General features: G+C 72.5%; 1 protein-coding gene and 1 long non-coding RNA gene across 2 annotated transcripts; both read right to left on the bottom strand.

Annotated features, from left to right (window-relative positions):
- Window positions 1-3,725: 3,725 nt before the first annotated feature.
- On the bottom strand, window positions 3,726-6,221 carry LOC136789541 (uncharacterized). Its single transcript, XR_010828232.1, has 3 exons — window positions 5,917-6,221; window positions 5,346-5,414; window positions 3,726-3,810 (listed from the first exon to the last, which is right to left on the bottom strand). It is a non-coding gene; the product is annotated as an uncharacterized lncRNA (long non-coding RNA).
- Window positions 6,222-9,932: 3,711 nt separating this feature from the next.
- Window positions 9,933-11,906, bottom strand: LOC136789514 (interferon regulatory factor 9-like; the record flags this gene model as incomplete). The annotated part of the gene is made up of 7 exons (XM_066989563.1): window positions 11,811-11,906; window positions 11,436-11,630; window positions 11,111-11,288; window positions 10,612-10,673; window positions 10,484-10,535; window positions 10,223-10,313; window positions 9,933-10,131 (listed from the first exon to the last, which is right to left on the bottom strand). Coding segments are annotated over exons 2-7 (750 nt in total), but the record flags the coding sequence as incomplete, so codon positions are not given.
- Between the last annotated feature and the right edge of the window lie 177 nt (window positions 11,907-12,083).

Genomic DNA, 12,083 nt, shown 5'->3' with positions numbered 1-12,083 from the left:
GTGGGTGCCCCATAGATGTGCGGGGCTGCCCCATAGATCCGTGGGGGCAGCCCACACAAGCACTCCCAGAACCGCCCCACATGGGTCAAGGAGGGTGCCCCATAGAGCCGAGCAGGGCCCCCCATACCCATGGGGCCACCCCATGAGGCCCCCCCACCACATCTATGGGGCAGCCCCACACATCCATGGGGCAGCCCCCCAGACGAGACCTCACCAGGGGCAGGCAGTGGGCGTCCGGGCCGCAGCAGCAGGGCGCGGAGCTCGGCCCTGGGGGAGCTGGGGCTGGGGGTCGACGCGGGGCAGAGAGCGGCCCGTGGGAGCGCGGCCCGGCGCCGGGGCGGGGCCTGGGTGGGGTGGGGCAGAGGGAAAAATCGGTGGGGCCGGCCTATCACGCCGCCCCCCCTCCCCACGGCCCCCCCCCGGCTTTTCCCACGCACGCACCACTCGGGGGGCAGCGGGGACAGGCTGGGCTCCTCGGGCGGGCGCGGGCGCTGTGGGGCAGGCGTGGGGCGGGGGGTGAGGGGCTGCCCCCACAAGCGGCCCCCCCTCTGCCCCATAAGTGCCCCTCCCCGCCCCATAAGGTGCCCCCCTGCCCCCATAAGTGCCCCCCCCAGCCCCATAAGCGGCCCCCCCAGCCCCCCTTAGGCTCTCACCGAGGGGCGGTGGCGGCGCTGGCGGCATCTCCGGGATTTCTTCCACTGTGGAGGGGCAGGAGCAGCGCCGTGGGGCTGGGCCCCACAAGTAGCCCCCTGCCCCCAAGTGCCCCCCCAGCCCCCCAAGTGCCCCCCCCCAGCCCCCCAAGTGCCCCCCAAGCAGCCCCACAAGTAGTCCCCAGCCCCCCAAGTAGCCCCCTAAGTACCCCCCTGCCCCCCAAGTGCCCCCTAAGTGCCCCTCCAGCCCCCCAAGTACCCCCCTGCCCCCCAAGTAGCCCCCCAAGTCCCCCCCCCAAGTACCCTCCATGCGTCCCAAGTGCCCCAAGTGCCCCCCACAGCCCCCAGAAAGTGCCCCCAGCCCCCCAAGTGGCCCCCCAAGTACCTCCCCGTGCCCCCATGTGCCCCCCAAGTGCCCCCCGCAGCCCCCAAGGTGCGTCTCCCCCAGCCCCCCCAAGCCAGCCCCACCAAGCAGGTCCCTAGCCCCCAGAAAGCCAGCTCCCCAAAGTCCCCCCCTCAGGGCCCCCCAGCCCCCCACGTGCCCCCCCGGCCCCCCCAAGCCCCCCCCAAGTGCCCCCCCAGCCCCCCAAGCGCCCGCACCGGGGGTAAGCAGCTTCGGCCTCGGCCTCGCTCAGCAGCTGCAGCTCCCGCGCCGTCACCTCGGGCAGCTCCTCCTGCCCCCCACAGCGCCATGGGGGCAGGCCCCATGGCGGGAGGCGGCCCCCCCACAGACACTTGGGGGCAGGGCCACCCCCCCCCGGGGTCCCAGCACCCACCTCCAGGGGCGGCGGACAGCCCCGCCGGGGAGCCTCGGGCTCGCGCAGGGTGACTCAGCTCGAAGGGCGACACCGTCAGCGCTGGGGGGCGCGCACGTGGGGCAGGCCGTGGGGCAGGCCGTGGGGCGGGGGGGCTCCGGCCCCACGAGCGCCTGCCCCCACACTTGGGGGCGGAACCTCACCGGGAGGGGGCAGCTCCTCCGAGCAGGCGCCGGACACCCTGGGGGGAGGAGCGGGTGGGGCGGGGGTGGGGTGGCTGGGGGGGGGGCCGGTGGGGTGCTGTGGGGCGCTATGTGGGGCAGACCATGGGGCGCTATGGGGGCCGCTATGGGGCAGCCATGGGGCAGCTGACCTTGGGGCAGCTATGGGGCGCTATGGAGCACTGTGGGGCATTGTGGCAAAGAACTGGGCAGCTATGGGGTGCTGTGGGGCAGCTATGGGGTGCTAGGGGGCACGGCTATGGGGCGCTATGGGGGCACTGTGGGGTGCTGTGGGGCAGCTGGTGGGGGTGGCTATGGGGCGCTTATGGGGTGCTATGGGGCAGCCATGGGGCACTGTGGGGTGGCTATGGGGAGCTATGGGGTGAAGCTATGGGGCAGCTATGGGGCGCTTTGTGGGGCACTGTGGGGCAGACATGGGGGCGCTATAGGGCACTGTGGGGTGCTGTGGGGCGATGAAGGGCGATGTGGGGGTAGCTATGGGGCAGCTGTTGGGGTGCTGTGAGGCAGCTATGGGGTGCTATGGGGTGCTGTGGGGCAGCTATAGGGCACTATGGGGGGGCTATGGCGGCGCAGCTATGGGGCGCTGTGGGGCGCCGTGGGTCGCGTACCTGGGGCAGCTGCGTGGGGCTGGGCAGCGCGAGCGCCATGACCCCGAAGAAGAGATCCGGGGCCAGCTCCAGCTGTCGCCATCAGCGCCTGGGCGTCCGGCACCAGCTGCGGGCTGGGGGCGGTTATGGGGCGCTATGGGGTGCTGTGGGGCGCTTATGGGGCACTATGGGGCAGCTATGGGGCGCTGTGGGGCGCTATGGGGCAGCCATGGGGCAGCCATGGGAGCGGCTATGGGGCGCGTATGGAGGCAGCCATGGGGCGCTATGGGGCAGCCATGGGGGCAGCCATGGGGCGCTATGGGGCAGCCATGGGGGCAGCCATGGGGCACTGTGGGGCGCTATGGGGCAGCCATGGGGCGCTATGGGGCAGCTATGGGGCAGCCATGGGGCAGGCCATGGGGCAGCTATGGGGGCGCCAGTGGGGCAGCTATGGGGCAGCCATGGGGCGCTATGGGGCGCTATGGGGCAGCCACATGGGGCAGCCATGGGGCGCTATGGGGGCGCTATGGGGCAGCTATGGGAACGCACGCCCATGGGGCGCCATGGGGCGCTATGGGGCAGCCATGGGGGCAGCCATGGGGCGCTATGGGGCGCTATGGGGCAGGCACTCGCTCACCGTCGCGGGGGGCTGAGGTCGATGTTGGGGCGGCCTGCGCCCGGTTCAGGCGCTCCAGGACCTGCGTGGCCTCCCTGCCTCTGGGGGGAGGGGGGGGGGTGAGCCCCACAGCGCCCCACAGCGACCCCATAACCCCCAGGACCCCCACAGCGCCCCATAGCCCCCCATAGTGCCCCATAGAGGACCCCACAGTGCCCCATAGGACCCCATAGACCCCCCATATCCCCCATAACCCCTTCCATAGCCCCCCCATAACTCCCCCCCATAGACCCCCCCCCCAGCTCCCCACACCTGCCCCATGCTCCCCATAACCCCCCCCAGAGCCCCCATAGACCCCCCAGCCAGCGCCCCATAACCCCCCTGTAGCTCCCCACTGACCCCCCCATAACCCCCCCCATAGTACCCCCCAGCCCCCACACCCACCCCATAACCTCCACTCCCCTAGAGTCCCACACCCGCCCCGCAGCACCCCGTAACCCCCCACGGGGCCCCACAGAGTCCCCCAGTGCCCCATAGGACCCCATAGACCCCCGGACCCCATAGACCCCCATAACTCCCCCATAGATCCCCCCAGACCCCATAGCCGCCCCATAGCCCCCCTATAACCCCCCCCTACAGCCCCATAACTCCCCCATAGCCCCCCCCAACCCCCCATAGACCCCCATACCCCCCCCATAACCCCCCCCGCAACCCCCCATACCGCCCCCCATAACCCCCCATACCCCCCCATACCCCCCCATAACCCCCCCACCCAACCCCCCCCCCGCCCCGTGCACCGGCCAGCGCCCCGCACTGCCGGCTGCCAGACCCGCGCCAGCCCCATGCTGCAGCAGCGCCGCCAGGGTACGAGGGAGCGGCGGGGGGGGGCGGCGCCCAGCGGGGGCGGCGGGGCCGGGGGGACCGGGGCCGAGCCCAGCACGAAGGACGAGCACGGCCGCGCTGGGGGCGGGGCGGCGTCAGGGGGCGGGGTCAGCGTCAGGGGGCGTGGTCAACGTCAGGGGGCGTGGTCAACGTCAGGGGCGTGGTCGGCGTCAGGGGGCGGGGTCAGCGTCGGGGCGCGTGGTCCCAGCGTCAGGGGGCGTGGTCAACGTCCCGGGGCGTGGTCGGCGTCCGTGGTCAGCGTCAGGGGGCGGGGCCGGCGTGGGGGCGTGGTCAGCGTCAGGGGGCGAGGTCGGCGTCAGGGGGCGTGGTCAGCGTCAGGGGGCGTGGTCAGCGTCACGGGGCGGGGCCGGCGTGGCCGGGGCGTGGTCGAAGCGTCGGGGGGCGTGGTCGGCGTCGGGGGGCGTGGTCAGCGTCAGGGGGCAGTAGTCGGCGTCACGGGGCGGGGTCGGGGTCGGGGGCGGGGTCAGCGTGGGGCGGGGCACGGGCCGGGGGCGTGGTCAACGTCAGGGGGCGTGGTCAACGTCAGGGGGCGTGGTCGGCGTCAGGGGGCGTGGTCAGCGTCAGGGGGCGGGGCCGGCGCGCGCGTGGGGGCGTGGTCAGCGTCCAGGGGCGGGGTCGGCGTCAGGGGGCGTGGTCAGCGTTGGGGGCGTGGTCGGCGTCACGGGGCGGGGCGGGGGCGGGGTCGGGTCGGCGTGGGGGGCGGGGCCATAGGGACCCATAGGGACCCACAGGCCCCCGCACAGGGGCCCCCGACCCCGTACCCACCCCACAGCCCCCCCATGACCCCCCTATGACCCCCCCATAGGACCCCAATGACCCCACACCTGCCCCATAGCCCCCCATAACCCCCCCCATAGCCCCCATAACCCCCCCATAGCCCCCCATAACCCCCCCATAGCCCCCCATAACCCCCCACACCCCATAACCCCCGCCCCCCAGAGCCCCATAACCCCCCCATAGCCCCCCATAACCCCCCATAACCCCCCATAACCCCCCATGACCCCCCACCCCCCCACAGCCCCCCATAACCCCCCATACCCATAGTCCCCCAATTCGCCCCCATAGCCCCCCCATAACCCCCCCAGAGCCCCATAGCCCCCCATAACCCCCCATGCCCCATAGCCCCCCATAACCCCCCTGCCCCCCAATAACCCCCCAATAACCCCCTCATAACCCCCCATGAGCCCCCCCATAAGGCCCCCATAGCCCCCCCATAGCCCCCCCAGCCCCCCACCCACCCCATACCACCCCATAACCCCCCCCATGGGGCCCCTCAGAGCCCCCCAGTGCCCCATAGGACCCCATAGACACCCCATAGGTCCCCCCCATAACCCCCCATAGCCCCCCCAGACCCCCAGCCCCCACACCCACCCCATAACCCCCCATAACCCCCCATAACCCCCCCATAGCCCCCCATAACCCCCACCATAACCCCCCATAGCCCCCCATAGCCCCCCATAGCCCCCCATAACCCCCCCCCATAACCCCCCCATAACCCCCCCATAACCCCCCCCAGCCACCCATAACAGCCCCCCAGACCCCCCAGATCCCCCCCGGCCCCATCGCCGCCCCATAGCGCCCCCCCCCCTCACCAGGTCCGGGGCACGTCGACGGCCAGGGCCTCCCTGCGCAGCAGCCGGGAGCTGCAGGTGGCCGCCAGCCTGGGGGCGGGGCCACCGGGAGGGGCGTGGTCACGTGGGGAGGGGGCGTGGTCACGTGGGGGAGGGGGGGCGTGGCCACGTGGGGAGGGGGGGCCACGGGGAGGGGCGTGGTCACGTGGGGAGGGGCGTGGCCACGTGGGGGGAGGGGGCGTGGCCGGTGGGGCGTGGTCACGTGGGGGGGAGGGGCGTGGTCACGTGGGGGGGGGCGTGGTCAGCGGGAGGGGCGTGACCACGCGGGGAGGGGCGTGGCCACGTGGGAGGGGGCGTGGCCACGTGGGGCGGGGGCGTGGCCACGTGGGGAGGGGGCGTGGCCACGGGGGGAGGGGCGTGGCCACGTGGGGGAGGGGCGTGGCCACGTGGGCGTGGCCACGTGGGGAGGGCGTGGGCACGTGGGGGAAGGGGCGTGGCCACGTGGGGATGGGGGGCGTGGCCACGTGGGGGAAGGGGGCGTGGCCACGTGGGGGAGGGGGCGCGGCCACGTGGGGAGGGGGCGTGGCCCTACCAGATGGTGCCGAAGCAGCCGGAGCGGCGCTGCAGGACCTCGGGGTGGTAGAACATGGCGGCGGCGGCGGCACCAAAACCGAGGTTTTTCGCCCCCAAAAATGCGGGGGCTCAGACCCCAAGCAGGGCCCCCCGGGGGAGGCTCTCGAGGCTCAATCGGAGCAGCCCAGCCCCAAAACCGCCCGCTTTCAGCCCAGAAGCGTGGGGTTTCAGCCCCCGCAAACGGGAGGTTTTTGCCCCAAACGCGCCGCTTTCCGCCCCAAAACTGCCCCCCCAAACCCCCGTATCCTGCCCCAAACCCGCCAATTCCGCCCCCAAACCCGTCTGTTTTGCCCCCAAACCACGAGTTTTTCACCCCAAGCCGCGAGGTTTAGCCCCAAAACCCAGGTTTTTAGCCCCAAAATCGGAGGTTTGACTTTTTGCCCCAAACCCACCAATTTCACCCGAAAACCACAACTTCTGCCCCCGGACCCGGCTTTTTGCACCAAATCACGAGTTTTTAACCCAAAACCGCGAGGTTTAGCCCCCAAACCCGGGTTTTCAGCCCCAAAACACGAGGCTTTGCCCCCAAACCGGCACCGTTCACCCCAAAACCGCCCCCAAACCCCTACCTTTTGCCCTAAACCCACCGATTTTATCCCGAAACCGCGATTTCTGCCCTAAAATCCCTCTGTTTTACCCCCAATCGGGCTTTTGCCCTAAAAGCGAGCTTCACTCTCCCCAAATCACCCTAAAATCGCAGCTTTTCACCTCAAAGCCCTTCAAAGACCGCAAGTTTTTGCCCCAAAGCTGGGATTTCTGCCCCCAAATCGGGCTTTTCCACCCCAAATCTAGGGAATTTTTCCCCAAACCCGGCGTTTTTACCCCAAAACCGACCCCAATTGAGGCTTCCTGCCCCAAATCTGCCCTTTTCCACCCCAAATCCCACCCCCTTTAATCGGGGCTTTCGGCCCCGAACCCTCCGCCCCCCCTTCCCCAATTCGCTGTTTTTGGCCCTAAAGCGGGAATTGAGCTAAAAACTGAGGTAAAAAGAGGCAAAAAGCGGCCCAAAAGCGCCGGGTTTCGCCCCAAAGGCCTTCACCCAGCCCCGCACCGCCGCCTCCTGCCGCCGGTTAGCCCTAATTAGCCGTAATTAGCCGTAATTAGCCGTAATTAGCCCCAATTAGCGCTCAGGGAGCCTCAATCGGCAGCAAGGACCCAGCCCCCGGGGAGGTGCCGCCGGCGCTGAGAGGGCGCCCCGCGGCCGCCCGCTTTTATACCCGGCGCGGCGACCAATCGGCGGGCTGCTCGCCTCAGCGCCGCCAGCCAATCAGCGGCGCCGCTGCCGGCTCGCTAACCCCGCCCCTCTCCCGGTCGCGGCGGGAAAGGCGGCGGCCAATGGGGAGCACGCGGCACCTCACGCGGCGGTTGCCATGGGGTCGGCGCGGCCAATCAGAGCGCGCAGCGACTCGCGGGGGACTGTTCCCACGGAGACGGCGCGGCCAATGGGAGCGCGCAGCGCTTCCTGGGCAGTTTCCATGGAGACGGCGCGACCAATGGGATTGCAGCGCTTCACGGGCGGGTTTCCATTGAGACGGCGCGACCAATGGGATTGCGCAGCGCTTCACGGGCGGGTTTCCACGGAGACCGCGCGGCCAATGGGAGCGCGCAGCGCTTCCTGGGCGGTTTCCATGGAGACGGCGCGGCCAATGGGAGCGCGCAGCGCTTCCTGGGCGGGCCAATGGGAGCGCGCAGCGCTTCCGGGCGGGTTTCCATGGAGACGGCGCGGCCAATGGGAGCGCGCAGTGCTTCCTGGGCGGGTTCCCATGGAGACGGCGCGGCCAATGGGAGCAGCGCTTCACGGGCGGGTTTCCACGGAGACCGCGCGGCCAATGGGAGCGCGCAGCGCTTCCCGGGCGGGTTTCCATGGAGACGGCGCGGCCAATGGGAGCGCGCGGCGCAGAAACGGGGCGAAAACGGCGGAAAACGGGCAAAAAGGAGCGACAAAAAGCACCCGAGGGGGCGGGGCCGGCCTCGCGCCGGCGGCTCTTTAATTGGCGGGCTCCGCGGCGGACCCCAGGAGGCGCTGGGCCAGGGCCTGCTCCAGCTGGGGGCGGGGACAGAGGGAAGGGGGCGGGGCCTCAGCGGGACACGCCCACCCGAGGCCACGCCCACCTGAGGCCACGCCCCCCCCCGGAGGCCACGCCCCCGGAAGTCGAGGCCACGCCCACCCCGTGGGAGACCCATAGCCAGCCCCATAGCGCCCCATAACCTGCCCCATAGAGCTCCATAGAGCCCCATAGGGACCCATAGAGCCCCATAGGGACCCCATAGAGCCCCATAGCCCCATAGCCAGCCCCATAGCGCCCCATAGAGCCCCATAGCCAGCCCCATAGAGCCCCATAGGGACCCCATAGAGCCCCATAGAGCCCCATAGGGACCCCATAGGGACCCCCCATAGGAGACCCCATAGAGCCCCATAGGGACCCCATAGAGCCCCATAGGGCCCCCATAGCCCCCCATAGACCCCACAGCACCCCATAACCAGCCCCATAGCTCTATGCCCCCATAGAGACCCATAGAGCCCCATAACCAGCCCCATAGCCCCCCATAGCGCCCCCATAGCCCCCCGTAGAGACCCCACAGCACCCCATAACCAGCCCCATAGTGCCCCATAGAGCCCCCACAGCCCCCCCCGTGGCGCCCCCATAGCCCCTCTCAAATCCCACCCCCGCCTCCTCCCGCCCCTTAGTTCAAGCCCCCGCCCTTTCAAGCCCCGCCCCTTTCCGCCCCGCCCCCTTTGGCCCTTCCCCTTTAAGCCCCGCCCCTTTAAGCCCCGCCCCCTTTAAGCCCCGCCCCCTTTAAGCCCTGCCCCCTTTAAGCCCCGCCCCCTTTAAGCCCCGCCCCTTTAAGCCCCGCCCACTTGCCCCGCCCCCAAGCCCCGCCCACCTGCAGCACCGCCCCTGCCCGCCGGCCCCGCCCCTGCCCGCAGCTCCCCGGGGGTGGCCGCCAGCAGCACGCGGTGCTCGGGGGGGCGCCAGGCCCCCGGCGGTGCCGCTGCAGCTCTGGGGGGGGGGGGGAGGGGGCGGTTATGGGGCGCCGTGGGGTGGTGGGGGGGGGGTCATGGGGCGCTATGGGGCACGGATATGGGGCTAGGGTGGGTTACTGGGTGGGTGTGGGGTGTGGGGCGCTATGGGGCAGGGGCAGGGCCTCTGGGGTGACGTGGGGCCCCGTGGGGGTGCTGTGGGGTCTCACGGGCCTGACGGGGGCGCTGTGGGGCGCTACGGGGCAATATGGGGTGCGTATGGGGCGCCACGGGGTGTCTATGGGGCAGGGGGCCCACGGGGGGGGTTCTATGGGGCCCTGGGAGTCCCTATGGGGCCCTGTGGGTCCCTATGGGGCCCTGTGGGGCGCCATGGGGCGCTATGGGGCAGGGGGCCCACGGGGGGTTCTATGGGGCCCTGGGGGTCCCTATGGGGCCCTGTGGGGGCGCTATGGGGCAGGGGGCCCACGGGGGGGTTCTATGGGGCCCTGGGGGTCCCTATGGGGCCCAGTGGGGGCGCTATCATGGGCTATGGGGCAGGGGGCCCACGGGGGGGGGGCTGCTGTGGGGCGGGGAGTCCCTATGGGGCCCCAGCAGCTCCCCACCCCCTCCCAAGCCCCGCCCCTCCCTCAGGCCCCGCCCACCTCCCCCAAACCCCGCCCCCTTCCAAGCCCCGCCCCTCCCCGAGGCCCCGCCCCCCCCGAGGCCCCGCCCCCCGAGGCTCCGCCCCCTCCCCCGAGGCCCCGCCCCCTCCCCGAAGCCCCGCCCCCCGAGGCCCCTCCCCTCCCCCCGAGGCCCCGCCCCTCCCCCGAGGCCCCGCCCCCCCCGAGGCCCCGCCCCCTCACCCTCCCGGAAGCGCCGGCTGTCGAAGGCGGCCACCAGCGGCTCCTCCCCCGGGGCCAGGCCCCTCCCCCGGGCTCCCCGGCGTGGGGGCGCGCAGGGCCAGGCCCCGCCCCCGGGGGCGTGGCCTGAGGAAGAGGCCCCGCCCCCGCTGGCCGCAGCAGCCCCCGGCCCAGCCCCTCCCCCAGGGGCCCCCAGGGCCGGGGGCGGGGGCCGGGAGGAGGAGGCGGGGCAAGGGGGCGGGGCCGTGGGCGGGGCTTCCGGCGGGGGCCAGCAGGTATTCGCCGGCCGGGAGCCACGCCCTCCAGGCCAGGGCCCCGCCCACCCAGAGCGACAGCCCCAGCGCCGCGTCGCCTGCGAGGGGAGGGGGGCGGGGCTTGGGGAGGGGGCGTGGCTTCGAACCGAGGCCACGCCCCCTCGGCGTGGAGAAGGGGGCGGGGCTTACCTTCGGCCGGGGGGGAGGGGCTCCGGGCTGTCCAATAGGATCGCCAGCTCGCGGGAGGGGGGCGGGGTCACGGCGGCGGGAGGGGCTTCGGCTGCGGGAGGGGGCGTGGTCAGCGCGAGGCCACGCCCCCCTCCGACAAGCCACGCCCCCTCCGACAAGCCACGCCCCCTCCGACAAGCCACGCCCCCTCCGACAAGCCACGCCCCCTCGACAAGCCACGCCCCCTCCGACAAGCCACGCCCCCCGCCAAACCACGCCCACCTGGGCTCAGCGAATCAGCGCTCGGCTCCTCCTCGGGGCTGGGGGGCGGGGTCTGGGGGCAGAAGGGGCGTGGTCAGGCCCCGCGCCTCCAGCCCCGCCCCCTCCCTCCCTAGGCCCCGCCCCCTCACCGTGTCGTCGCCGCGTGGCTCCGCCTCCTCCTTCCGCCCCTTGCTGCCGCGCCGGGGGGGGCCTGCGGGGGGGGTGGGGGGGGGTGGGGGAGCACGCCCGGAAGTGGGGCCGGAAGTGGGCGGGGGGACCGGAAACGCGCCCCCCCCATGGTGAAACCGGAAGTCCGTACAGCAAACCCGGAAGTGAAACCGGAAGTACCCCAGGGGGCCGGTACGACGGGAACCACGGCCCCCCCATAGCAAGTACAGAACCCGAAAACGAAACCGGAAGTCCGTACAGCAAACCCGGAAATGAAACCGGAAGTGTGCGTAATAAGCGCAGAAGTGAAACCGAAAGTGCCGTGGGGAGGCGCGCGACATCTTAAAGGGCCCCCCCGGAACCACATGAGCAGGAACCAAGGTTCCGCCCCCCCAGGTTTCTGCCCTCTATAGCCCCGCCCCCTCACCTCCAGGCCCCGCCCCCCGCCCGCCCGCGGCCCCGCCCCCCCCGGCGACGCACCGTGGCGCGGGGGGCGGGGCCCCAGCAGGCGGTACACCTTGTAGGGCCGGGGCCCGTCGAGGCGGGCGCGCTCGGGCAGCTCCTGCAGCTCGGGGCTCTTGTGCAGGGCGCAGCGCAGGCGGGTCTTGCAGCTGGCCGGGCCCGGCGGGGGCGTGGCGCCTTTGTACTCCGCCCACGCCTGTGACGTCACACCGGGGGGGTGGGGTCAGACGGGGGGGCGGGGCCTCCGGAGGGCAGAGGGAGGGGGAAAAAGGAAGAGTGGGTGGAGGGGGCGTGGCTTGCCCAGGAAGGGGCGTGGCTTCCGGGAAGGGGGGGGCGCGGTCACCTGGCAGAGGGCGGCGGCGGCCCCGCCCCCGGCCCCGCCCCTCCCGGCCCGCTCCCAGGGCACCCTGAGGGCGCTGCGGGCGGCGTCGTCGAACTCCAGCCCCGGGAAGCGGCCGCTCTGCGCCTGCGCCAGCAGCCACGGCAGGAGGCGGCGCCGCCCTGACGTCATGTCCGCCGAAGCGCCTGCAAGAGGGCACTGAGAACCCGGAAGTGCCGCTGTGGGGACGCTGCGGGGCTTCGGGGGGGCTCCGGGGGGTCCCGGGGTGGGGTTTGGGGGGCTCGGGGGGGTCCCCCCGGTCCCGTTTCCCCTCCCCGCTTTCCCCTCCCCCCCCCCCCTCCGCCGCCCCCTCCCCGCCCGCCCGCCGCCGCCGCTCACCGCCGCTCCGCCGCCGCGTCACGTGACGCAGGAGCCCGCCCCCGCCACGTGACCGCTCCCCGCCCCTTTGCACCACGTGACCCCTCCTCACCCGCTCCCCCCCCCTCCCCTCCCGGACTCCCTGTAGCCCACGTGACCGCTCTCCCCGCTCCCCCTCCCCTCCCGCTTTAACCACGTGACCGCTCTCCCCCGCTCCCCCTCCCCTCCCGCTTTAACCACGTGACCCTCCCCCGCTCCCCCCCTACCCACGTGACCCCGCTCCCCGGAGACACA

Source organism: Anser cygnoides, unplaced genomic scaffold, assembly GCF_040182565.1.
Source record: "Anser cygnoides isolate HZ-2024a breed goose unplaced genomic scaffold, Taihu_goose_T2T_genome scaffold_52_1, whole genome shotgun sequence".
Lineage (NCBI taxonomy): Eukaryota > Metazoa > Chordata > Aves > Anseriformes > Anatidae > Anser > Anser cygnoides.
The sequence above is the reverse complement of the archived record's forward strand: the minus strand, read 5'-3'. Positions and strand labels throughout refer to the sequence as shown.